Source organism: Vigna radiata, chromosome 5 (assembly GCF_000741045.1).
Source record: "Vigna radiata var. radiata cultivar VC1973A chromosome 5, Vradiata_ver6, whole genome shotgun sequence".
Classification (NCBI taxonomy): Eukaryota; Viridiplantae; Streptophyta; class Magnoliopsida; order Fabales; family Fabaceae; genus Vigna; species Vigna radiata.
In genome coordinates, this window is record NC_028355.1 from 18998601 (window position 1) to 19022778 (window position 24178).

The 24178-nt window shown below is 38.3% G+C and overlaps 1 protein-coding gene across 2 annotated transcripts in view; it reads right to left on the reverse strand.

Annotated features, from left to right (window-relative positions):
* LOC106761936 (calmodulin-binding transcription activator 4) overlaps window positions 1-19720 on the reverse strand; it is a 28165-nt gene extending 8445 nt beyond the window's left edge. The window contains exons 1-10 of one of the 2 annotated variants that reach the window (XM_014645562.2): window positions 19420-19720; window positions 18698-18829; window positions 18447-18562; window positions 17575-17663; window positions 17259-17304; window positions 11504-11963; window positions 10219-10367; window positions 10009-10105; window positions 9695-9918; window positions 8608-9284 (exon numbers count right to left, since the gene is read on the reverse strand). In XM_014645562.2, coding sequence (XP_014501048.1) covers window positions 8608-9284; window positions 9695-9918; window positions 10009-10105; window positions 10219-10367; window positions 11504-11963; window positions 17259-17304; window positions 17575-17663; window positions 18447-18562; window positions 18698-18829; window positions 19420-19429 — 2000 coding nt within the window. In that variant the 5' untranslated portion in view covers window positions 19430-19720. Of the gene's footprint in view, window positions 1-8607; window positions 9285-9694; window positions 9919-10008; window positions 10109-10218; window positions 10368-11503; window positions 11964-17258; window positions 17305-17574; window positions 17664-18446; window positions 18563-18697; window positions 18830-19419 lie in introns of both variants that reach the window. The other variant, XM_022780872.1, reaches the window with a different exon arrangement.
* Between the last annotated feature and the right edge of the window lie 4458 nt (window positions 19721-24178).

Sequence of the window (24178 nt, forward strand, 5' to 3'; positions counted from 1 at the left end):
CACTCTAGGAATGGAGAGTTTTTCCATAGGTAGTGGCCACATGTCACTCTCTCATTTAAGAGGATTTTTGCCACTTGTCTCCCTCTTATTGGAGAGGATTTCTCCTTGCTCTCCAAGACAACCAAGGTGGCTCTTCTAGTTTAAAGTTTCAGCCCATTTTTGAGACACCTTAGCCTATAAATAGAGGTGTTTTCCATCATGTAATCACCTTTGATTTAGAGTAAAGTTATGCTGCCATTTTTGTGCCATACTACTCTTTTAAGGTGACCCTAGGGTAGAGCAACCCAAGTGGCTTCCTCTAGCCACCTTCCTTCAAGAGTTGGCCCAACCTCTCTTAGAGAACCACCAAACACACCTTCCATCACCATACAACTCATCAAAACCATGAGCTATCAACAACACCTTTCACCACCACCAAATTCCGCAATCTTCATGCATGAACTTATGGCTTGATTTGTTTCTAGATTTGGCTTGTCCTAGCTAGAGTTTTTTTTTTTTTTTCCATCAGGAATGGTGGCTTTGTTCAGTGCTCGATAGTCCACGCAAAATTTCCAGCTTCCATCCTTCTTTTTTATGAGGATTACCGGGCTCGAGAATGGACTGGTACTGGGTTGAATTATTTTGGCCTTGATCATGTCTCCCACCTGTCGTTCAAGCTCCGCTTTCATAAGGTGTGGGTATCGGTACATTCACCGGGTCCACACCTTTCAAAGTGATGCGGTGCTCTTTATCCCTGGGTGGAGGCAACCCTTTTAATTCCTGAAACACGCAGTGTCACCTCATGCTCCACTTGTCCCACTTCCCACACAAGTGTCCACGTTTCCGCATCTGCAATCTTAAGAAGGGCCTGCGGCTCCACCAGCTGTCTAGATAAAGCAGGGTTCCCTTTTATCCGCCAGGTTATAACTCGTGGTCATGTCCCTCCAGTTTATAACCACCTCTCCCAGCTTAGCCAACCAGGCTATCCCCAAAATAATGTCAACTCCACCTAAATCGAACAAGTAAAAATCCTCCTCAACCATCGCTTACCCCAAACTCAACCGAATCCTATCACACCTCCCTTGTGTAAATTTCTTCCTCCTATCGCCCAAGCTCACTGGATATGGCGATGTTTTTGTCACCGGTAACTTTAATTCCCCAACTAATGCCCTGTTGACAAAGTTGTGGCTGGCTCCACTATCAATGAGCACAACCACCCTTCTTCCTCCAATCCACCCCTCCAACTTCATCGTCTTGGGTGGTGTCATCCCATCCGCCAAGCATGCAGATAGCTCCATGGTTTTCACCTCAAGGTCCACCGTTTCTTCATTCCCGACGTTCTCCTCATCCTCCACCAAAAGTAGGATGCGCAAACTCCTCTCGGTGCATCGGTGGCCAGGAGCGAACGGGCCTCCACAATGGAAACAACGACCCTCTTCTCTCCTCTTAAGGAATTTTGGGTAAGGAAGGTTACTCACCGTTCTTCCTCTATTATTGTTCCCTCCCGCGATATTCGTCCTGACCGCCTAAACGGGTGTGACTCCTTCTCGTCATATCGACCCCACACTCTCCGCTCCTCTGTGTTGGTTCATCGTGGGTTTAGGAGGTTCAGATCGCACTACCACCCCCATCGATCACGATCCAGACTGGATAATCCTGGACCCATTCCAATGGCCCCCCTTCGCACGTAACATCGCGTCCTCCACGTCGCAAGCCACTCGCATGGCCACTATCAACTCCTGAGGGTCTTGGATTCTCACTTGTCCCTTGATGTCCTGGCGTAGACCGGCAAGAAAATAGCCCAAGACTTGTTCTTCTGGCACGTTCTTGGTTTGCCCCATCAGAATCTCGAATTCCCGAACGAACTCCTCCACCGTCCCTTCTTGGCGCAGAGTCGCCAATCTCAAACATCGTCCCCCTGAAACCTCCTCCGAAGCGGTTGATCAACGCTTCCTTCAGTCCCTCCCAAGAACAGTTCTTGGCCTTATCTTTCCAAAATTTGAACTAGTACGCTGCATTTCCCTCCATACTGGCATAAGCCAGTTCCACCTTTTCTTTGTCGTCTTCCACCTTCTGAATATGAAAGAACCTTTCCGCCCTATTAATCCAACTCAAGGGCTCTACTCCTTCAAATGTCGGTAAATCCACCCTTTTCCGCCACGATTTTTCATCATCATTACGCGCTCCACTGCTTCTGCCTCCAGTTTCCCCCATATGTCGAAGTGGATTTTCATTCACCGAACTATCGTCGAACTGTCCCTCCCCAAGTTTGGCGTTCATCTCCAATATCTTCATTATCTGTTGCAAATCCCTTCTTACCGCCGCCGATTATGCCTTCATTCCCTCCATGGTAATCTCTATCCCTGCTAACCTTTCCTCCGTATCCTTCTCCATTCTTGCTAAGTGCCCAATTTGGTATCCGGCAGGTCGGACCAAATTGTTAGGTTCCTCTTTCAAGAACCCACTCACACACAAACAATGAGGCACACAACCCACTAAGCCAGACGAAACGAATGATCACAAATTGAACAATGCTTCAAAATCCTTTTGAAATCTTGATTGGGCTTCACCAAACTGGGCAGGTGGAAGAGTATATTGAACAGTATGAAATAGTGTAGAGATGAGGAGAAATCTCCCTTGTGTGTCTTTGCATACACATAAGGTTCTCTATTTATAATAGAAGAAATATGGGTTAAGCCCAAATACAAATGAATATGTAAGAATAAAATAAAATAAGAACAATGTTTCCCTAATAAACATATAGGTACTATGTTTCCCTAATTAACATAAACACAATATAAACTAAATATAATATCTCTAACACTCCCTCTCAAGCTGGAGCATATAAATCGTATGTTCCAAGCTTGTTACAAAGATAGTCAATTCTAGGTCCTCGCAAGGACTTAGTGAATATGTCTGCCAACTGGTTGCTTGAGTTAACAAACTCAGTCTTGATATCTACAGATATGATCTTTTCTCTAATAAAATGGCAATCAACTTCAATGTGCTTGGTTCTCACATGGAAGACAGGGTTAGAGCTAATATGAAGAGNAGCTTGATTATCACNTATAAGTGTCATGTGAGTGATATCTCCAAATTTCAATTCACTAAGTAATTGTTTAAGCCACACAAGTTCACAAGTAGCTGATGCCATAGCTCTATATTCTGCTTCTGCGCTGGACCTAGCCAAAACACTTTGCTTCTTACTTTTCCAAGATATCAGGTTGCCACCAATAGAGACACAATATCCAGTAGTAGACCTCCTATTAGAAGGGGAACCAGCCCAATCAGCATCGGAATAGCAAACGATTTTTGTATCGTTGTTAGGACCATATAGCAAACCTTTTCCAGGTGATCCTTTAATATACTTCAGTATGCGAACAACTGCATCCCAATGGTCTTCACATGGGGACTTAAGGAATTGACTCACCACACTAACTCGAAGGAAATGTCAGGACGCCTAACAGTAAGATAGTTCAATTTACCAACTAATCTTCTGTAACGTTCAGGATCTGAGAAAGGCTCCCCCTGATTTGGTAGGAGCTTGATGTTAGGATCCATAGGTGTCTCAACAGACTTACAGTTCATTAATCATGTTTCCTCCAAGATGTCTAATGCATACTTCCTCTGAGATATGACAATACCATCATTGGATTGTGCTACTTCAATACCCAAAAAGTACCGGAGTTTGCCAACATCTTTGGTTTGAAAATGGTGACAAAGGTGTTGTTTCATCTGAGAGATGCCAAGGTAGTCGCTTCCTGTGAGAGCAATGTCATCGACATACACTATTAAGTAGATACATCCAACACTTGAGTGGCGATAGAACACTGAATGATCTGCTTCACTGCGAGACATACCAAATTGTTGAACAACACAGCTAAATTTACCAAACCAGGCCCGAGGAGACTGTTTTAGGCGATATAGGGATTTGCGAAGACGACATACCAATCCAGATGACTCCCCCTGAGCAACAAAGCCGGGCGGTTGCTCCATATAAATTTCTTCGTGCAAATCACCATTAAGGAAAGCATTTTTGACATCAANTTGGTAAAGAGGCCATTGTNGAAGAGCNGNCATGGCAATGANTAGGNGAACCGAGNTCATTTTCNCCANTGGAGAAAANGTATCACCATAATCCAAACCAAAAATCTGTGTGTAGCCTTTGGCAACCAGTCGAGCCTTCAAACGATCAATTGTACCATCAGGGCCAACTTTGATAGCATACACCCACCTGCAACCAACAACAGACTTTCCAGATGGTAATTGGACAAGCTCCCAAGTTCCACTTTTCTGTAAAGCACTTAATTCATCCAGCATGGCTTGACGCCAACCAGGATGAGTTAAGGCATCGCCCACAGACTTGGGAATTGACACAGAAGAAATGGATGAGAGACATGTGTAAAAAGATGGAGATAACCTGTGGTAACTAAGAACAGTATAATGGGGGGAAGGGTTACGAGTAGAGCGTATACCTTTATGAAGGGCAATAGGCAGGTTAGACTCATTTGCTAGAGCCGGAGGAGACACAGGAGGCGACATAGGAGGTGAGTCATGAGGGAGACGATTGCGGCGACTATAAACCTGAAGGGGTGGAGTTGAAGGACGATCATGTGGAGAATGAGAGTCTAAAGGATCACAGACAATAGGAATATCAACAGTGGTAGGTGCAGGTACAAAACTAGAAGATAGTTGTGAAAAATAAAACGAAGATTCATCAAAAGTGACATCAACAGAGATAAAATGACGATTGAGGGGAGGAGAAAAACACTTATAGCCCTTTTGTGACCGTGGAAATCCTAAGAAGACACATTTGTGAGATCTAGGAGATAACTTATCAAGACCAGGACTAAAATCATGAACAAAACATGTACACCCAAAAACTTTAAGAGGTAATGGATGTAAAGGGTCTTGAGGAAATAAGACAGAATGAGGGATTTTGTTATCTGGGACAGAAGACGGCATGCGGTTGATGAGATAACATGCGGTGAGAACTGCATCACCCCAAAAACGCGAGGGTACTTGGCCATGAATTAGAAGTGTACGAGTTGTTTCAACGAGGTGTCTATTCTTGCGCTCAGCCACCCCATTTTGGGGAAGAGTATAAGCACAGGAGGTCTGGTGAAGAATGCCATGAGAAGCCATAAAATGTTTAAACTGTTGAGAAAGGTATTCACAGCCATTATCACTGCGTAAAGTTCGAATAAAAACCCCAAACTGTGTTTTTATTTCATTAAAAAATGATTGGAAAATAGAAAACAACTCAGAACGATTCTTCATTAAAAACAACCAAGTACATCTGGAGTAATCATCAATAAAAGTAACAAAATACTGAAATCCTAAAGTGAACTTAACACGACTAGGTCCCCAAATATCAAAATGAACTAATGAAAAAGGTGACGATGCTCGTTATGAAACACTACGAGGAAAGGAACTACGAGTATGCTTTTCTAACTGACAAGACTCACACGACAAGTAGGATAACTTCGACAAACTCGGAACAAGCTGCTGTAGTTTGGCAAGACTGGGATGACCTAACTGAGCATGAAGAAGGGATGGTGACTCCATGATGACGCCAACATGTGGAGAAGGGCGGAGAAGATATAGGCCATGAGACTCACATCCTGTGCCAATCATGTGTTTCGAACTCCGATCCTGCAAACAAACAGAATCTTTAGTAAATGAAATAACACAATTAAGGGCATGAGTTAGACGACTGACGGACAATAAATTGAAAGGAGACCTAGGGACATAGAGTACATGATCAATGGATATGGACGGAAAAATATGAACAGTATCAATACCATGAGATGAGACTCTAGACCCATCAGCCATTGTTACCGAGGGTAAATTATCCGAACATGACAAGGAAGAAAACAAGGACTTGTTACCAGTTATACGATCGGTGGCGCCTGAGTCAAGGACCCAAGATTCGAGGGAGTGAGTCAAACCAACAAAAGGTGTACCTGTGCGTGCAACAGATGCAGATGTAGTGGAACTAGATTGCTGACGATCCTCATACCATCTGAGAAATTCGTTGAAGACTGCAGGGTTATCTACAGTATTTGATGAAGTAGGATGGTCTGCATGCCGAGGAGGTGAATCAGAATTAGTCATTGCTGCAGATCGAGGAGGATGTCCATGAAGCGCATAACATTTATCAATTATGTGGCCTAGCTTGCCACAGTGGTCACATTTTGGTCGTCCTTTACCTGGCTTGCGAGACCGACTTTTATCATCACGTTGGGCAGCCATAACAGAGGAATCATCAATATGAGGAGATGTTTCAATGATTGGTTTGCTCGGAATACGCAAAAGAGCAGAACAAGTAGAAGTAAAGTTGGGTATGATAGGAGAACCCAAAATCTGATCACGGACATGGGAGGAATCATCAGAGAGTCCATATAATGCCAACAGCATGAAGAACTTTAATCGTTGTTCCAGTTCTTCGGCAGGAGTGGAAGCAAGAGGTAATAGCTCATTAAAATCATGAAGGAGGGCATGAACTTTACCCAAATATTCTGCCATGGGACCAGGATTGCGTGGACCAATAATAGTGAATAGATCCTGACAAACACCATAAAGACGCTGGGTGTCATTCGTGTATAATAACTTCGCTTGTGCCCATATGATCGAAACATTTGTTTCAGAGAAGAGTGAATGGTGGACTTTATGACGATGCATAATTGGGCATCAATTTTCATCCAGCGGGAAGTGTCCTCTGTGGTAGTACTAGTCACATTTTTAGTAAGGTGATCTACATACCCCTGACTCTTCAACCAAAGTTTGATGTCGGACGCCCATGTTGCATAATTCGTGCCATCTAACTTGTCAATGGACAAGTGTACATTCACATAATTGGTGTATATTGGGGAATCAGATGAGGCACCAGCAGAAGAAGATGAGGCACTAACAGAGGTGGTTGTAGACGAGGAAGACGCCATGGAGAGGGACAAATCCTAAAAATTCAACATGCTCCGATTAACGCAATGACCACAGATCCAGAAAGAGGGCAAGGAGGCGATTCGGATGGAGTGGTCACCGGTCAATTCTGGAACTCCGGTGGCGGCTCCGGCGAGGCTCCGGTGACTTCTCCGGCGAGGTTTCGGCAACTGCTCCGGCAACGGCGGCGGCTCCGGTGGCGGTGGCAGAGGCTGCGACCGTGGAAGAGGCTGGATCAAAACCTAAGCTCTAGATACCATATGAAATAGTGTAGAGATGAGGAGAAATTTCCCTTGTGTGTCTTTGCATACACATAGGGTTCTCTATTTATAATAGAAGAAATATGGGCTAAGCCCAAATACAAATGAATATGTAAGAATAAAATAAAATAAAATAAGAACAATGTTTCCCTAATAAACATATAGGTACTATGTTTCCCTAATTAACATAAACACAATATAAACTAAATATAATATCTCTACAAACAGTCTGAACAATATGCAAGGTTCTTGAAATTATGTGATTGGCACATTCTTGAATAGTTTGAAGGAAGAAATAAAGGCTGAGGTTAAGCTGTATGAGCCCAAGAATCTTGTTGACTTAATGTTGAAGGCTCAAATGGTGGAAGAAAACGTTAGAGTCACCAGCAAGGGAAAATCTCCTGCTGTGGAGCTCTAAAGTAACACCTACAAACAGTTGTCACCTACTCTTAGTTACTCAAAGGAAGGGGGAAATTCAGTGGGCTGTACCAACTCCAACAGAGGAAGTGGAGAGAGCAATGGCTCTTTGAGCACCATCTTAGTTCTCCTGCTAGGACTCAACAAAGAGGGGCATTGTTTAGGAAATTGTCCCAAGAAGAATTGCAAGATAAGATAAAAATGGGCTTATATTTCAGATGCAATGAGAAGTTTGGGCCTAATCATACTTGCAAAAATACACAGCTCCATATGCTGCTTATTTCAGAAGAGGAAATTCAAGAGTTAGGGGAATTTGCTACCTGGATTCATAAAGAATTTCCAGATTGAAAACAGTTAGGAAACTGCTACAGCTATCAATACTAAGTTTCCTGCTTTTTCACCTTGAGGACAAGGTGAAACTTCATGGAAGGGTATTGATAGGTTAGGGGGAAGTATATATTAGAAAGAATAAGAGTGACAGCTGTCTGTGTGGTGGGTTTGTTGTGTGTCAGATTATTATAAAGTCTGTTTGGGGGATTGTTTTCTGCAGTTTGTGTTGTTTGATAGACAAAGGGAAGGGAGAGACAGGTCCTCTCAAAAGACCTGGTGTTGTGTGTGCCTGTTCTACTTTCTGGTGCAGATCAAACTGTCGGTCTCTTTGCAAGATCATCCAAGAACCCGTCATGGAGTTCTTTGGGATATAATAAAGTTTGGGTACCTATAAACTTATCATATATTTTTCCTTGCATTTAGTGCTTTATGCCGTCAATAAGAGATCAGATAATTTATTCTCCTTTGTCCTTGTTATCTTTCCTTCCATCTGTTTTCTATTCTCCCAAGGAAAGAAAATTAAAAATTTATCCACAGATTTTACCAAGAACGTGTTGTTTGCCCAAAACTTTTAAGAATGCATGTTTTCCCTATCTTTGTTACAGTAGTATCAACATATTTCACCAAAGCTAAATAATCAGTTAATAACAAAGTAGCAAGGCCTCTAGATTTCCATTACCTTCCGAAACGGGCAGCCCAATGAAGGGCAGTCCACCCATTGATGTCACGGAAATTTATGTTAACTCCACAACTAAGAATAGGGTTCAAGGCCCACTCAAAACCCAATCCAGCAACCATGTGAATAATGCCTTGCTCTTTCTTGGACAAAGAGCAGCCTGTCTCTTCATCTCTTTCCTGAGATCTGTAAGAAAGCCACTGTTGAAGCTTATCCTTTAGAAGCTCTTCAAGAAGCCAATCAGTAATACTAGTCGATGTTCCACTGCCAACTAGAAGAGTCTCTATAATATGGCTCCATGAATCATCATCAGCTTTCTGTTTTATGAGAGGAATTCCGGGTTCTATGTGGTCGTTCTTTATTGTTGATGTAGAAAGAAGCATCTGTCCTAATCTAACAAGTAATAACAGCTCTTCAGGACTTCTAGTGGCTTCTGTTTTTGATTGATTACATTGGGTGCAACTATAAGTCTTATCACGGTATTCAAACTCTCTGACTTCACTGCAGGACTCCCGGTTTCCGGAAGTAATGCACAGTGTAACCTTTTTAGGAAGGTGAGGAGGAGCTTCAAAACAGATTACACCATCATGAATTATCTGAACAGGAACTTCAACATCACCAAGCATGCATGCCCAGGTAGAATCTGATGGATGACACAGAAAAGACCCAACAATGATGACCTACGCATATAGTATGGAGCTTTAGGAATCCAGTTTGGACAAAATCAACACAAAATATAACATCAAGATAAGAAAGCTGAAAGACAAAAAGAGATACTCGGCTTATTAAGTCCTAAGTGTACAAAGACACATGCTTGATCAACATTTCTCTAGCCTAATTATTTATATATAGACCGAGTTTTATATATAATTGCTTTACACTATCACTACCACAAGAATTTCATATAGATTTTAACAGAGTTAAGAATATATTTTAAAACTCTTCTGGAGCCGAGGTATGGTACAAGACCAATAGTTATTAACCAAATGAATGAGCACTTTCACTTCATTGTTTAGAAGATGAAACTAATGCAAAGAGTAATAATTCGTTGCATTGGGGATGCAAGGAGTTGGGCTTTGAAGGCACTAACCTTTGTGGTCTCAGTGGCATAACCCCATTCTGGGGAGAATGTCTTAATGGTAAATTTCTGTTTTTGTGCAATAGTCAAGCTTGAATCTGCATCTAGAGGTGCTATAATTTGGCTTTGGTCAAACAATGTTTCATAGTAGCCAGAATTAGTTACTCGTGTTTCCACCACAGAAGAATATGCAGGAAATTTGACATCATCAACCCCTTGAGGTGGTGAGAAAACGGCTGCTAACATGGTGGGGAATCAGAAGTTGAAGAAACACCAAAATCTTATACCAAAAATAGTAAATTCAAAACGGTGAAATTATATCATACAGCTTTGAGAATTATCACTGTTGAAGTTGAGCCAGTGATTCTCTTCCTGTTTGGAAACTGGTACTTGTACCCTTCTCGAAAAAGATACTGAATTTTCCTGCTTTAAGAAAAAAATTTAAGAATTGCATAAACACAAGAGAATCTTTCAACATCTGAACAAACATAAATTTCAAAATCATATAAATTTTATGAAGTCCAAGAAACACTTACATTTTCAGCTGCCATGTATACATTTTCCGGTGGTAACTTGACAGCAGTTGAGGACTTGCACGATTCCAGCACCCCTGTCCATAAAGCCTCTTCATTTTCATCTGGGTAACCATGGTCTATTAGTTCATGATAGCATTGACTTCCATCACCTGTAAAAATAAACACTTTTAGCATCTTTTACCTTGCCCTCTTACTAGGTGATGTTTCCACAATGAAGAGGATAAAACAAAACTACAAGGAGCTGAATTTCAGTTGAAATTTGAAATATTAAAGTTATAAATGAAGGGCTTGATCGGATGAAATACTAATTTACAAGGAAAAACTGGGCAGAGCAAAAACCATAATAACGTCATACAAAGACTTCTGACCACAAATAATAACATAGGATCGACTGAGAAGTATGTCAAAAACCAAAATATACAACCTTTAGATTCTGAACAGGCAAGTGAGCTTTAAACAACCATAACTTTTGATAAAGGTGTTATTAAAAAGGCCCATTTGGTATCAACAGAAAGCTCCTTTCGAGTCTCTTGTTACACATTTGAAACCCGGATTACCCTTTTTGAGACTAATTTTGAGCTCCCAATCTACTGTCTAAGTATATTTTGAAGCTGTTTCAGCGTTTTTCCTTGAATTTTTCAAAAAACGTAGTATTTTTCCTTGTTTAAATGAATCTTAATTCAGGTTGGCCATCACCATAGTGTCAGTATGCTGTGTTATGATCTCTGCAGCCTCTTTTAAAATAACAACACAACCTTTTCTTGTTATTAGTAGAAGTTTACTCAAGTACTCGTCAGCAACACACAATTTATCAAGACTACTACAATTGTTTTATTTTCTTTATCAACCACAAAAATGGAAAAAAAAACAATCATACTAATGTAACGTATGGAATTTTCCAATCAAACATTTATAGCCTATTCCACATTTTTTATATTTTTATAAAGTCTACTGGAGTAATGTCAATTTCAAAGAAACCTAAATGTGAGTAGATTTTTTGGAGCCATCTTTTTATGGTTATATAGCTCTCATAAGAATCCAATTCTATTAACATTCATAGGGGAATTAGGTTTTGATGAGAAAATTAAACAGTTAAACAGATACACAAAACAAGATGGTCAAGGCATGCTATAAATTTCCACCAACAAATTACAGAAAATTAGCAAGGCAAGAAGCAAGCAGTTCTACATAAGTAGAAGACGATGTATGCAAACAGGTTAAATTATGCATTCAGATATTTCACTAATTTAAACAATGTGTTCTCAACAGCTCAAGTTTGTTTTACCTTGTCTTCCATTATATTCATCATAAAATAGCCCTTGATTAACAGGTCCAGAGAAAGCAGCAGATTGCTCTTGATTGCTGATCACCCTTTGATTGTCCAGAGGGTTTGAAACGTGGGCAGTTTCATGCTTATTGCAGAAGGGAGCAATATCTTCAAAGCTTTCCTCATTCAAACTTAATTGTACCTCCAGTCGACGCAAAGCTTGAGTAACTTCAAGCTCAGATGAGGTTCCTGATTCTGCATCGGTTCCATCCATGTGATCCATTTTATTGTTCAGAGTGAATATATCAGACGTAACTTCTGTAGTTCCAGGACTGGAGAAACTCTGATTAGGTTCATATGAATCAACGAGTATGGATGTTGACCCTGGATTCTGATTAGAATAAGGGCTAGGACTCTGACTAAATGCAGAAGAGGAACTTGGTGACAATTGTGCCCCAGCTCCAGAACTGAGTCTTCCCTATAACACGAGTGCATACGTTAAAGCAAAACTTGAAGATGGGCTGCACAACAATGTCACGATGCACAAGCTGAATAAAAGAATATGATGAAATAATACCACATATGATTCGTAAGAAGATTTAAGAATATCTTCATTTGAGAAAAGGAAAGAATTAGTGCATAAAAGCAATACCACAATGCAAATCTTGGAATAATCACTGACTCTTCTTATATCAATTTCCCTTATCTTAGAAAGAATTAAATACCAAGGATTTGTAAGTAGGAAAAAGTTATCCAAAGTGCATTTGGTCTTAAACTTAGGATAGGGGAGGTGAGATGCAGCCCTTCATGTTGGTAAATTCTGGTAGTTTAAGGAGATTAAGGCATGCTCATAAACTTAGGAAATAGAAAAAGTTTCAGGAAGATAAGAGAATGCTCGGGGAATGGCTTTAATTGATAGTTGAATTGTTTTGCAGAGTAATTATTAAAGAGTCAAAGTTTCATGAACTATCAATATAAAGAATTTTACATTTTACACCACCAATCAATTAGAAATAACCCTAGATATTACCTTTAAGTAATTATTACAAAAATCAACAATTTTTCTCATTCATGACAATCTGTGATTAGATGATAATGTAAAAAACTTTTACACTATCAGATCATACAAATTAAATTCATTATTAAATGAACATATGCCACTTTGGAAGCATAAATGTACTTTTAAGAAAGAAGTTTGAAAATAGAAAATGAGAGAATTAAAACACTGAAGTAATATTAATGGTAACCAAAAGAATCAGAGTACTTGTTCGGAACCTTCAAAAGAAGACAAAATGCAGGAGAGAAATTGTATGGGCAGTCCCTCAAAACTGTATTAATTTCAGTAAACTTCCTAACAAAGGTTTACAAAGGAAAATACTTCCCTACACAGGGCATTCCCTGTCACAAAGCAACTATCCTCCCTCCCATCAACCACATGAAAAGAATCCTATGCAATAATCTTTCTCACCTCTTCACGTAACTGGTACCTAGTCACCACTTTTTTTCCACTACCATTGTTTCTTACAGCAATTCAACCCCACACACTCACGATTATACTCCGGAACTCAGGCAGCATTGCACACTCAACACACAAACTATTAGAATATTTCTTTCTTGTTATCATTATCAATGGCCAGGGATTTTATAACCCCAAATAACAACAGATTTGTTACAAATCAACTAACAGAAAACTATTCTAAACAAAGGGTTATAACAAATTTCCACCCCTACACACAGGACTTGACCTCAAGTCCTAGTATTACTTTTTGTAGCAGCAGTACGAATCAATTGATGGAAAGAGAACCACAAAGAAGTTGAAGCATTGAGTACAATCCCGGGAGGTCTGCCTGAATCATCCACAATTCTCGAAGACGGTCCCTGCAACTTCTTAGTTAATTCTTGTAAGACTTCTTCTTGGAAGCGAGCCAACCGAACTGCTTCTTGAATGGATTGTGGCCTATGAAGACATATAAACTTTTTGAATTCCAATTTTAATCTGGAAAGAAAAAGAATTAAAGCAAGTTCTTCAAAATTATTACTCTAGCTAAAAGAGTATCAAAGTTTTCTAAATTCAGTTAAAGAAGTTTCGTATTTCAAAGAAGCCAATCCAGACACTGGATCATCAAAAATACCATCATCAAACCTATTCCCACATCCTGCAGAATTTTTTTCCAAGATTGTCGGTTAAAATCAAATGTTTTAACATAATGTCTCTGCCAAGCAAAGGCTTTGCCTTCCATTGAGAGCAACAGTAGTCGAGCTCTCTGTTGAACTGGGTTCCTTCGAATTCAAAAAGCTGTTCTGCTTTAGCATGCCAATCTCTGAAGTTTGTCCCATCAAAACTGGGAAAGTGTAAATGGGTTCTAGCAAGAACAGCAGAACAATGAAAAGATTCTTGATGTGCTACAGGCGGAAGATCAATTTGCTTGGCAGTATTCATGGCTGCCATCGAAGAGATCAGTCTTTCAACAACTTGTTGTAGCCCACACAAAGATTTCTCAGTAGCTTCTTGGGACTCTTTGACTTCTGCCACCATTTTTCCAAAAAGTCTATCCTGCTCTCCAATTCCTTGTTGGTCACTATCATCCCCGGCTAGTTGATACCAATTGTAATATTCTTTCTCACCTCTTCCACCTCTTCACGTAACTGCTACCCAGTAACCACTTCTTTCCACTGCCACTATTCCTTACAGCAATACATCGACACACATTCACAATTATACTACCGGAAGTCAGGCAGCATTGCACACTCAACACAAACTATTAGAATACTTCTTTCTTGTTTTTATTATTACAAACTGGGGTTTTTATAACCCCAAATAACAACAAATTTGTTGCAAATCAACTAACATAAAACTATTCTGAACAAAGGGTTATAACATCCTAAAAGAAAGTTTCAACCCCCTTCCCGCAACATCTGTTAATAGCTAACTAATTTTTAAACTTCTTTCTATAGTAAACTTTCCACACCTTATTATTCCACTTTTCTATCATTACTTGCCTCTACTGGAACAACCTTGTCTTCAAGGTTGAATTTTGGAAATTGATCGCAAGCTAAAAGAAAGGATGAATATATCTCTTAACCCAATGATCGATGCCATCTAGCACCCTCTCCTACATGATCAATTCTAAAATAGTATTTCCCAAGCACTTATTATGGATGCAAACTGTTTCATTCAGTGCCTCTGCAACACCTCTAGAATCATCCTTAAGTAATCTCCTATGGATCATTAGTTCCAATTGTCCATCTATGATGTTGGAGCTCCCAACAACTCTATCTACCAAAATAGAAAACTCTTTGCTTTTGTCTTTCAGGTAAATCCCAAAGTTGATAGGGTAATAATTTCCAACAGGTTGATTCATTTCCAATTGCCAGTCTTTTCTGTAGTCTCAAACACGTTCATTGAAATTAGAGACATTGGAGGGTGTACAGAAGGTTTTGTGGCTTGCCAAATTTGTTCTAATCTCAGTTTCAACAATGTGTATAGGTCCAACAATAATCTCAACTTCAGCATGATTTTTACTGTTGTACAATCTAAAACTCTAGTACATCCATTAACCGATCTGCTGATGCACTTCATGCACAATTAGTGCTTGGAAAACTGAGAGGAGACTTCCTTTTGGAATTGATGGGAGATGGCAAACCATCAGGTCTAAAAATATATGCACCAGATGCCTAACTAATTCCATCAAATCCTGTCAGCATAAAATTTATGCTTGCTCTAGGGATTCTTCAACCTTTCTTCTGTTGTTGATGTATTTAGTAAGCTTCCTTCCTTCATAGAATAAATTAATTTCAAGTTTTCTAGATCCACTGTAATTATCTCCCATTCTTTGACGTGTAAGCAGGATCTCCATCCAAAATCGTAGCTTCACCTTTGGCATATGATACATAGTAAGTGCTAAAACCAATTGGGGGAACATCTGTTGGATTGTTGGAAAAGCAAGTCAGTATTTGGGTTTCACAGTTGGAGACCCTACCAAGTATGCCACTGTGATAGTTTCTTAAACTGAGAAAAACGTCAGGGTATTGGCACTAGTTGACATTGGACCTTTTTCCCACTGGAATCCTGAACACCAACATTTTCATTGACAACAGGAATCCTTATGATATCCTCTCTATGCCATTCCAGGTAAACAACAACCACTAGGTTTTTCCCATTGGAGAAGTTGACTTATGATGCAGGACAGTAACTTATATCCAGAAATGGACATTGTTAAAATTTAATGTGTGGGTTCTTACATTCCGTTTTGGTTGCTCCGTCTGTCAAACAAGCAAGTGATTTTGCAACAACTTTCCCAGCCTTTGTATAACCTATTCAAAAGTCATTTAGCATAATCATCAGCAACATGTTTTTTGTACCAAATACTACATCATGATGTTGAGCCATAGTATGCTTTTGGACCTAAGGCACTCCTCCCTTTGAAATATTCCAACTGCCTTTCAGAAACAATACAGCTCTCTGCCTCCAGATCTTCTACTCATTACAGCACAAATTCCTCCCAAGATGGATTCTCGATCTTATGGCACCAAAACTTGCTAGTAGCTAGAGTTTCCCTCCATGTTGTTAAGGGCCAAGCACAATCTTTTAGTTTGAGAGCTATTTTGTACCTCAAAAAATCTTCCAGCTTGAGTTATCCATCCTAATGGATCAATTCCCTCAAACATGGGCAACTCCACCCTTTTGAACCAAGGGTGAAATGGTTCTGTTGTAATTAGAGAAGATTTATTTAGAATCTTCCTAATTAGAGAAAGTAGTCATACAATCTTTTATTTTATTTTGTTTCCTAGTTTCTCTATTTCCTTTTCTAGGAGAATTAGATTGTTACAAATAGAGGATATGAGAATGTATTTTCAATCAATTCTAAATAATAAATTTCAATATTATTTTCTACTGGTTCTTTCTCATCTTTATTAAATCCATCATTGGCAATATCCTCCTCTTCTCTTTTCTCCTCCCTATTGATTGAATTTTCGCCTCCATTTGACAGTTTCTTTCTTTCCTTGATTTCAAGAAGCACTTCCTTTATTTCTCTCATATCTAGTATGATTTCTTTTACTAGAGTCATGTTTGATCTCAAGTCTGCAATCTTCTTCCTCTGTTTGCTGAGCGGTTCCTTTATTTCTCTTATGTCTAGTATGCTTTATTTTACTGTATTAATTTTCAGTAAACTTCAAAAGAAGGTAAAACGCCCGAGAGAGATTGTAGTGGCAGTTCTTCAAAACTGTATTAATTTTCAGTAAACTTCTTAACACAGGTTAAAAATGAAAATACTTCCTTTCACACAGGGCATTCCCTGTACAAAACTACTATGCTCCCTCCCATCTACCACATAAGAAAAGAATATATAGACTTCCTAAAAGAAAGTCGCTGCCCCCTTCCTGTAGCAGCTGCTAACGGCTAATTAATTTTTAAATTTCCTTCTATAATAAACTTTCAACACCTTCTCATTATTCCCCTTTCTATAAGTACCACTTAAACAAGAAATACAAAACAGCACATGGACAAATGCATGAGCCATCTACAGAAAGTAAATATTTAAGAATACAAGAAAAATGTTTGAAATTGCTTGAAATAGGAAAATAAACCAAATTATTTGAGCTTCACAAGACAAAGTAAAAAGGGAGGAAAAGTGTAAGAAAAATAACTAATCAGAAACAGGTAAGACAGATCTTGAACAAAAGGGTTCCCAAATTTTTCTGGAGGGACACTATGCACAAGGGTACAAGTATCATTATCATGTTTATCTGGTATCAGATGTTGGAGACTCACCTCACTTGTGTTTCTATAATGCACAAGAACAATATGCTCATATTCCCTGCCATGAAACAATATCAAGGGTGATTACGAACAACTACTACAGTAAAAAATATAAAAGCATATCTCAAATAGTTATGAACATCAAAAGCTGATTTTGTTTCAAAGTCTAGGCTATTTAATCTTTGCAATTCATTTAAAGTTTAGTTAACCTCAAGGAGGATTTTTTTCCTGAATATTGCGTGTTTGTTTAAAGGATCCTACATTTTGTGACAAGCATAATAGTAATTTTGAGGGATATGCAGTTAGATTATAACTAAAATTTACTCACGGATCCAACATCCAATAGCTCCGCCTCTGGAAACTAGGTGTCTGCTCTCCATGTGCATAGTAACAATTTAAGGCTTCAACATTTCCAACCTATACATGCAGATTATTAAAACATTTCAAGTGAAGAAATCAGTATATGAAATACCATGAAATAAAAATGGCGACCTAAACTCATCAATATAGTAATAGTAAGGAAACAATGTTCAGAAAACATACTAAAAAGTGTCCTTGAACAAATATCAGTTATATGTAATATATATGTGTGTGTGTGTATAAAGAGAGAGAGACAGAAAGAATAACTGATAGACAAAATCATTCATTATTGTTTCCAAAAGCATCTTAGAAGCATAAAATAGGACAGCTTGTTTGGACAAGCTTCTCTAGAAACACTTATAGGAGAAAAATATACGAAGAAAATTTGAAATGAGTTTCTTCATGAGCTAAAATTAGTTAATACATAGCTAATTTGCAGAAACTCTTTCATATGACTTCTCTAAATTCTTATTTTTAACTTGTGAAGATAATTTGAATTTATGGAGAAGCTCATTTCATTTCTTTCTTCTTATTTTATTTCCTAGAAGTATTTATGAAGAAACTTGTCTAATACAATTGAAAATGAAACTCCTAATAAGGACTATTAAATACTTTTAAATAATATCATCTGCCACTAGTCATCTGCTTGAGACATCTATTCGAAGTTTTGAATATACTTTTTCAAACAATTCAAGAAATCTTGCCTCCCTCTTACAAACAGATTTATGGCTGCATTGCTGCAACTGAGAGCCCCTCTAGACACTTGCTAATAATAAGTGTTCCTTTTTCATGGAAATCTAATAAACACAATAGCACATACACTAGTAAGTAGCTACACACCTTGAGCCGTTCGTGTGCTTCTCCCACAGTTCTTCCATCTCTTTTCTTGCGCCAGTTATGACCATCTTTCCGGAAGAAACGAAGGACTCTTTTGTTAAACAGAAACAGGGATCCACCTGTTAAGTAGATCAAATGATAATGTTGGCATTCAGCACATTATAAGTCATTCTGAATAAACAAACAAGAATGACAAAGGTTGTCAGTTTTTCTTATTTCTACAATCAATCAGAAAAAGGGAAGACGGCTGTTACTGGTTGGCTGTTGCGGGGGCTCTTGGGTGAGCTGGAACTTTTCATGATTCTGTAAAATGTACATCACTTCTGCTGGCTTCAGCCATCTGGCTTGAGCTTCTTGATGCAGATCATTAATATCGTATTCGTAACCTGAAAGAACAACAATAAATAAGTCAAATAAGTTATAAACCTTTCTATCCTCGTCATCATCACCATCGTTTTCTTTTCTACCTTAGCGCAGATGAATTAGATAACACGGCGACATGTTTAACCATTAATAAGAACTTCATATGCAACTAACAACTTAAATTTTTCTTATCTGCCCAGCACCAATCAATTACTCCAATATTCCATTTCAATCCGAAGAAAAATGAGTTAGGGGCAGCAAAAAAAATCTATTAAATTAAATCAAAATGCTAAAAGCATGTTACATAGAATATACTAAAATGCTTTAGTGTAACTGCGAGTGTTTATTTTTCACGGATTCCAAACAAATAACAATAGATTCCAAAGCACACAGTCTCAATTGAAAGAAGAAATGACAGAAAACTAAACAAAATGCGCGTACACACACACACACCAAGTCACAAGTGATGTGGATCATTTCAACTATACAAACAAACCAAGTCAAACTCATTAATTCAGCCGTACACGCTCCAAAACATTAAACATCCCAATTTCCAGTTTCTTTTTCTTTTCCTAAAGAAAACACAATTAAGAAAACGAAAAGACACGTTTACCAGGTGTCATGGTATTGAACCAGAGGAATGAAAAGCTAGAAGTGGAACCGGACACCGGGCATTTTTCAAACCGGAGAGGCTTCTAGATTTGGTTCGGTGTTGGTTCCAAAGAATGGATCGAGAAAGGAAGTTGAAGAAGCAGAAAGTGGAAACACAGAGAGTTGGTCTTGGTTGAAGGTTACAAATGATTTGAGGTTGTGATTAAGGTTAAGGTTAACCAACGTGCTTTTATTACTCAACTTATTTTTTGTACAAGTTTATTAAACAACTCGGAGACCACGACCAAGACCAACATATGAGAAACTTCATTTATAGTTGCTATGCCTTGCTTTTCCCACCTCTATAATTTATTTTTAGATATTTCAAGATCTATGTGAGAAACAGTTTGCAATTATTATAAAAAGACTTCCAACTTGGAGCAAGTTTGATTTTTCTGACCAGTAAGCGCAACGAGTATTTTATCCTCAGTGTTTACCTTTTCTCAACATTTTCAACTACCTTTTAAAATATTTAAAAAATATATATAAAAGACCGAAAAAATATTTATTATGCGGTTGAAAATGCAAATAAACATAAAGAATATTATAACCCTTCAGTTATTTTATTTATAAATATTTTATTTTTTATTTTAATCAAATATTTAATGCGCCCAATCCTGATTGATGTCTATAAAATTAAAGTCTTATGAAATAACACGGAAACTCGTGGGGTGTGAAAGTGTATCCGTTATTTTATTATAGTAAAACTACAATAAATACAAGTACAAAATAAAAGTAAAAGTTGAAAATAATTCTTATAAAAATTATTAAAATAAAAAATGTTACTAAAATCTTTGTCGGAATTATAAACAATGAGCATAAAATTCAGTAATAAATTTCTTTATTGTTTTTATAATATTATAATTATATAATAGGTATATATTCATGATTTTTCATCAAAATAAAAACATAATATTGTATAAAAATGTTATAAAATATTTTAGTTTATGTTAATATACAATAAAAATACTTTCAATTATATAGAATAAATATAATTAGATATATGTTAAATCATTTTGAATATCCCTATTTGTGGATAATTGTCTCAAATAGGTCATTGTATTTTAGTTAATCTCAATTAGGTCCCATTTTGTGAAAAATTGACTCAATTTGGACTTTGCCGTTAAGTAGGTTGGACGACGTTAAAAATTTTGTGTTGTGACTTGCTGACGGAGTAATTTTTTATTACTAAGCAGAGTTTGATTGCCTTAGGTGGATATTTTTTTTTTATTTATAGTTTTAAATAAGTTAAATTTAATCAAATGAAAAAGCAAAAGAGAAAGGCAACTTCTCTTCCTCTTCCTCGGTAGATCCTCCATGGCCACCTCCATGGATCTCACGCTTGTGTCGTTGACGCCACCTTCTTATGCTATTGATTCTTCTTCAACTTCTTCTTTGTATACCTGATTGCCTATTATAAAAGAAAAGTATGGGATTTCCTTAAATCCCTAATTTGACCTAATTTGAGAGAATTCACAATTAAAAGGGTGTCTGAATGTTGATGGAGGTGGTCATAGTGAACATAGTGAGGGCATTTAGGTCGGATGACAAGAATGTTCGGATCAGTTCAAAGATGGAAATGTATGGTTGTTGAGACCGTAATGAATGACACAGGCGGTCTTGGAGACGATGAGAATGGTGTCGGAGGAGAAGCGCCTTTAGAGGCTAAGAATTGGACTTTGGGGAGAAGCCTTTTGGTGGGGTCGCATACCAAGAGCTCGGGGGCTTGGTAGAAGATGTGGTAGATCTGGGAGGTGGAGAAATCATGGGTTCGAACTTAGCCTGAGGCGATGGTGGAGAATGGTGTTCATGGGATGAGGATGAAGGTAGATCCACCGCTTGCGCCGCAAGAGTTCGGACTTGGTGTCTTTCACCATCGTCAACCCTACAAACTCGAACCAGCTCCAGAATAATTTACTCTAAAAAATTGTAAAAAAAATATCATTTGATTTTTATTTGGCTCATCTTTTGGGTACGTTGGAGAGGATTGTCCCCTAAACTTTTCCCGTTTGTCAGAACAATTTTGAAGACAGTTGTTACTCGAATACGGTATGTAGGTTCTTGCTTGAACTTGTGATTTTCTATCACAGAAACTAATTTCACATCTGAAGCAGACTCGTATGATTGGCATTCATACCTAGTGTTTTATCAGTAAGTGCATATCTTTCCAACATCCTTCACTAGATGTACCTTCTTATACCCTTCAGTGAGTACATAAAATTTTTAGCTTCCCTCAGTAGAAGCTACCGAATACACAAAATTTTAAAAATTGTTCATAATTACATCACCAAGATTTAAAAATTTAAGCACAAGAAAAATAATGTTCTTGGATTACTAGGGTGCCTCCTAGTAAGCGCTCTTTTTACGTCACTAGCTTGACACAATAAAGCTCACGTCTCCTCTTCCATGTTGATGTCTTCATCACCAATTCATTAATTGCCTTTGGTCCACCCTCTTGACTATCCTAGAGTATAGAGCTTCAATTTCTATCACTCCATTCTTTCTATGGCCTTTCACCAACCACTTCTTCTTTTTGTATCTCACCTATGAACCAAGCTGGAATGGTGCATCCTCTAAGTCAATGTGGATTGTGCCTCCTTTATCAACATATTCCTCTTCCTATACATGCATGACATTGCATTTATTACCTTTGTTAGCACATTTGGACCCATCAACTGCTGCATCTTTCTTTGACACTTTATATTTAGCCCTCTTTTGTATTCGCGTCAGCTTATCTTCAGAGGCAGTATAAATCAACTTGTGTTCTTGGTCTTTTAACATAACCATCTTGTCATGGATACTTATGACCACTTTGGCTGTTTTCATAAATGGCCTTACAAGAATCAACGAAACCATCTCATCGGCCTTCATCTCCATCACTACAAAATTGACCAAGAATTCAAGGTGTTCAACACGAATCACCACGTCCTCCACCACACCATAAGATCTCTTTGAGGATCCATCTACCACAACCACAGAAATATTGGTTGGCTTCAATGTTAGTCCACCAATCTTTTTCAGCATAGATAAGGGCATCAAATTAATACCCGACCCAGAATCAAGTAAAGCTCTCCCTACATTAACATCTCCAATGGCACATGGGATAGTAAGACTTCCTGGATCCTTCATTTTTGGAAGGTGCTTCCTCTTCAAAGGGCGAATACTACTTTCTTGTTTCTTAGTGTCTTCCTCTTCAAGATCTATAATTTCTCCAAGATAATACTTTATGTGCTTGGAATAGACAGGAAGTTGATGGAGTGCTTCATTTAAAGGCATAATAATCTTCATTCGATTAAAAATTTCTCTAAAATGCCCATAATTACTATCTTTTTCAAATTTTTCATTTTCAAATTTTTTTTCTTCCATCTTCTCATCCTCAACCTCACTACTCTCTAGCTCAATAACTTCTCTTTCCACTCCTTCATCAACTATGCTCACAACTTTACAATCTTCTCTAGGGTTAACTTCAGTATTAGCCCTAAATTGATTATTCTCTGTGACTTCCACCCTTTTTGATAACTAGCCAATTTGCATTTCCAAATTCCTGAAATTAGCTTCATGACTCTTATAATGAGAGTCATACACCTCAAGAATTTTTCAAATTTCTCATCAAAGCTTCTAACATGTTCAGTCAAACTAGCCACCTATTGCCATAACGATGGTGGTTGTGGACTGTTAAATTGGCCTCTAGTTTGTCCATATTGATTACTCTGGCTTTGCCCAATGCTTGGGTAATTCTTCCAACCTTGGTTGTAGTTACCTTGGTTGAAGTTACCCTGGCGATATGGAAACTGATTGCCCATATAATTCGCTTCTTTTTGTGCCTCTTCAGGGACGACACATTGACCATTAATATGATCACCACAAAAATCACAAAGTTGTTGTTGAGCTTTTGAAACATTCCTCATCTCCTTCGGTAGTTGAGCAATGATCTTTGACAAGTTATCCAGTTGTTGAGATAGGAGCTTATTTTGAGCTAGTAATGCATCTTCAGTGGGCAATTGGAGAACTCCCCTCTTTTGAACTGTCACGCCCTTTCACTATGATTCTCATGCTCGTTTGCAACCATACTTTCAATCAACTCATAGGCCTCGTCAACAGTCTTTCTCTTGATACTACCTCCAGCTGAGGCATCTAACTGATAACGGTTGAAAAATAGTTATTTTCATATGTCAATTTAGACCAAATTACACCCTTTAAGACTTAGAACGAGCTTAGAATCAAGTAAAACTCAATAAATGAGTCAGTCGAGAGTCAAAAGCTGTTTTTAGCGATATTATGCTTGTTTTGCATTGTTTTGTAGTGATTTTGATGAAAGTGAAGATTGGGATTGAAGATGAAGGTCTTAGACTCAAGATTAAGGAAGAAATTAAAGAAAAGAAGAGTCAAGAAACCGCCCGGCGGCAAAATTCACCGTTGGGCGGTCCAAGGCGAGGAGAAGGCACCTGGCGTGGGCGTTGGACGGATTTGCGATTAGAGGCAAACCGCCGGGCGGTGGCGCGATTAGAGGCAAACCGCCTGGGCCTGTTTTCAGTGACGCTCCTCAGCTATAAATAGCCCTGTTACGATTTCATATTCATTCTTTTGACAGAAGAGGGTGGTCAGACCTAATTTTCACTTTCTGGAGAGGATCTCTTGGATGCTTAGGCTCCTTTTCATCTTATCTAGGGTTTGCTTTACCATTCTTCCATTATTTTTCATCTAGGTTTACCATGACAATG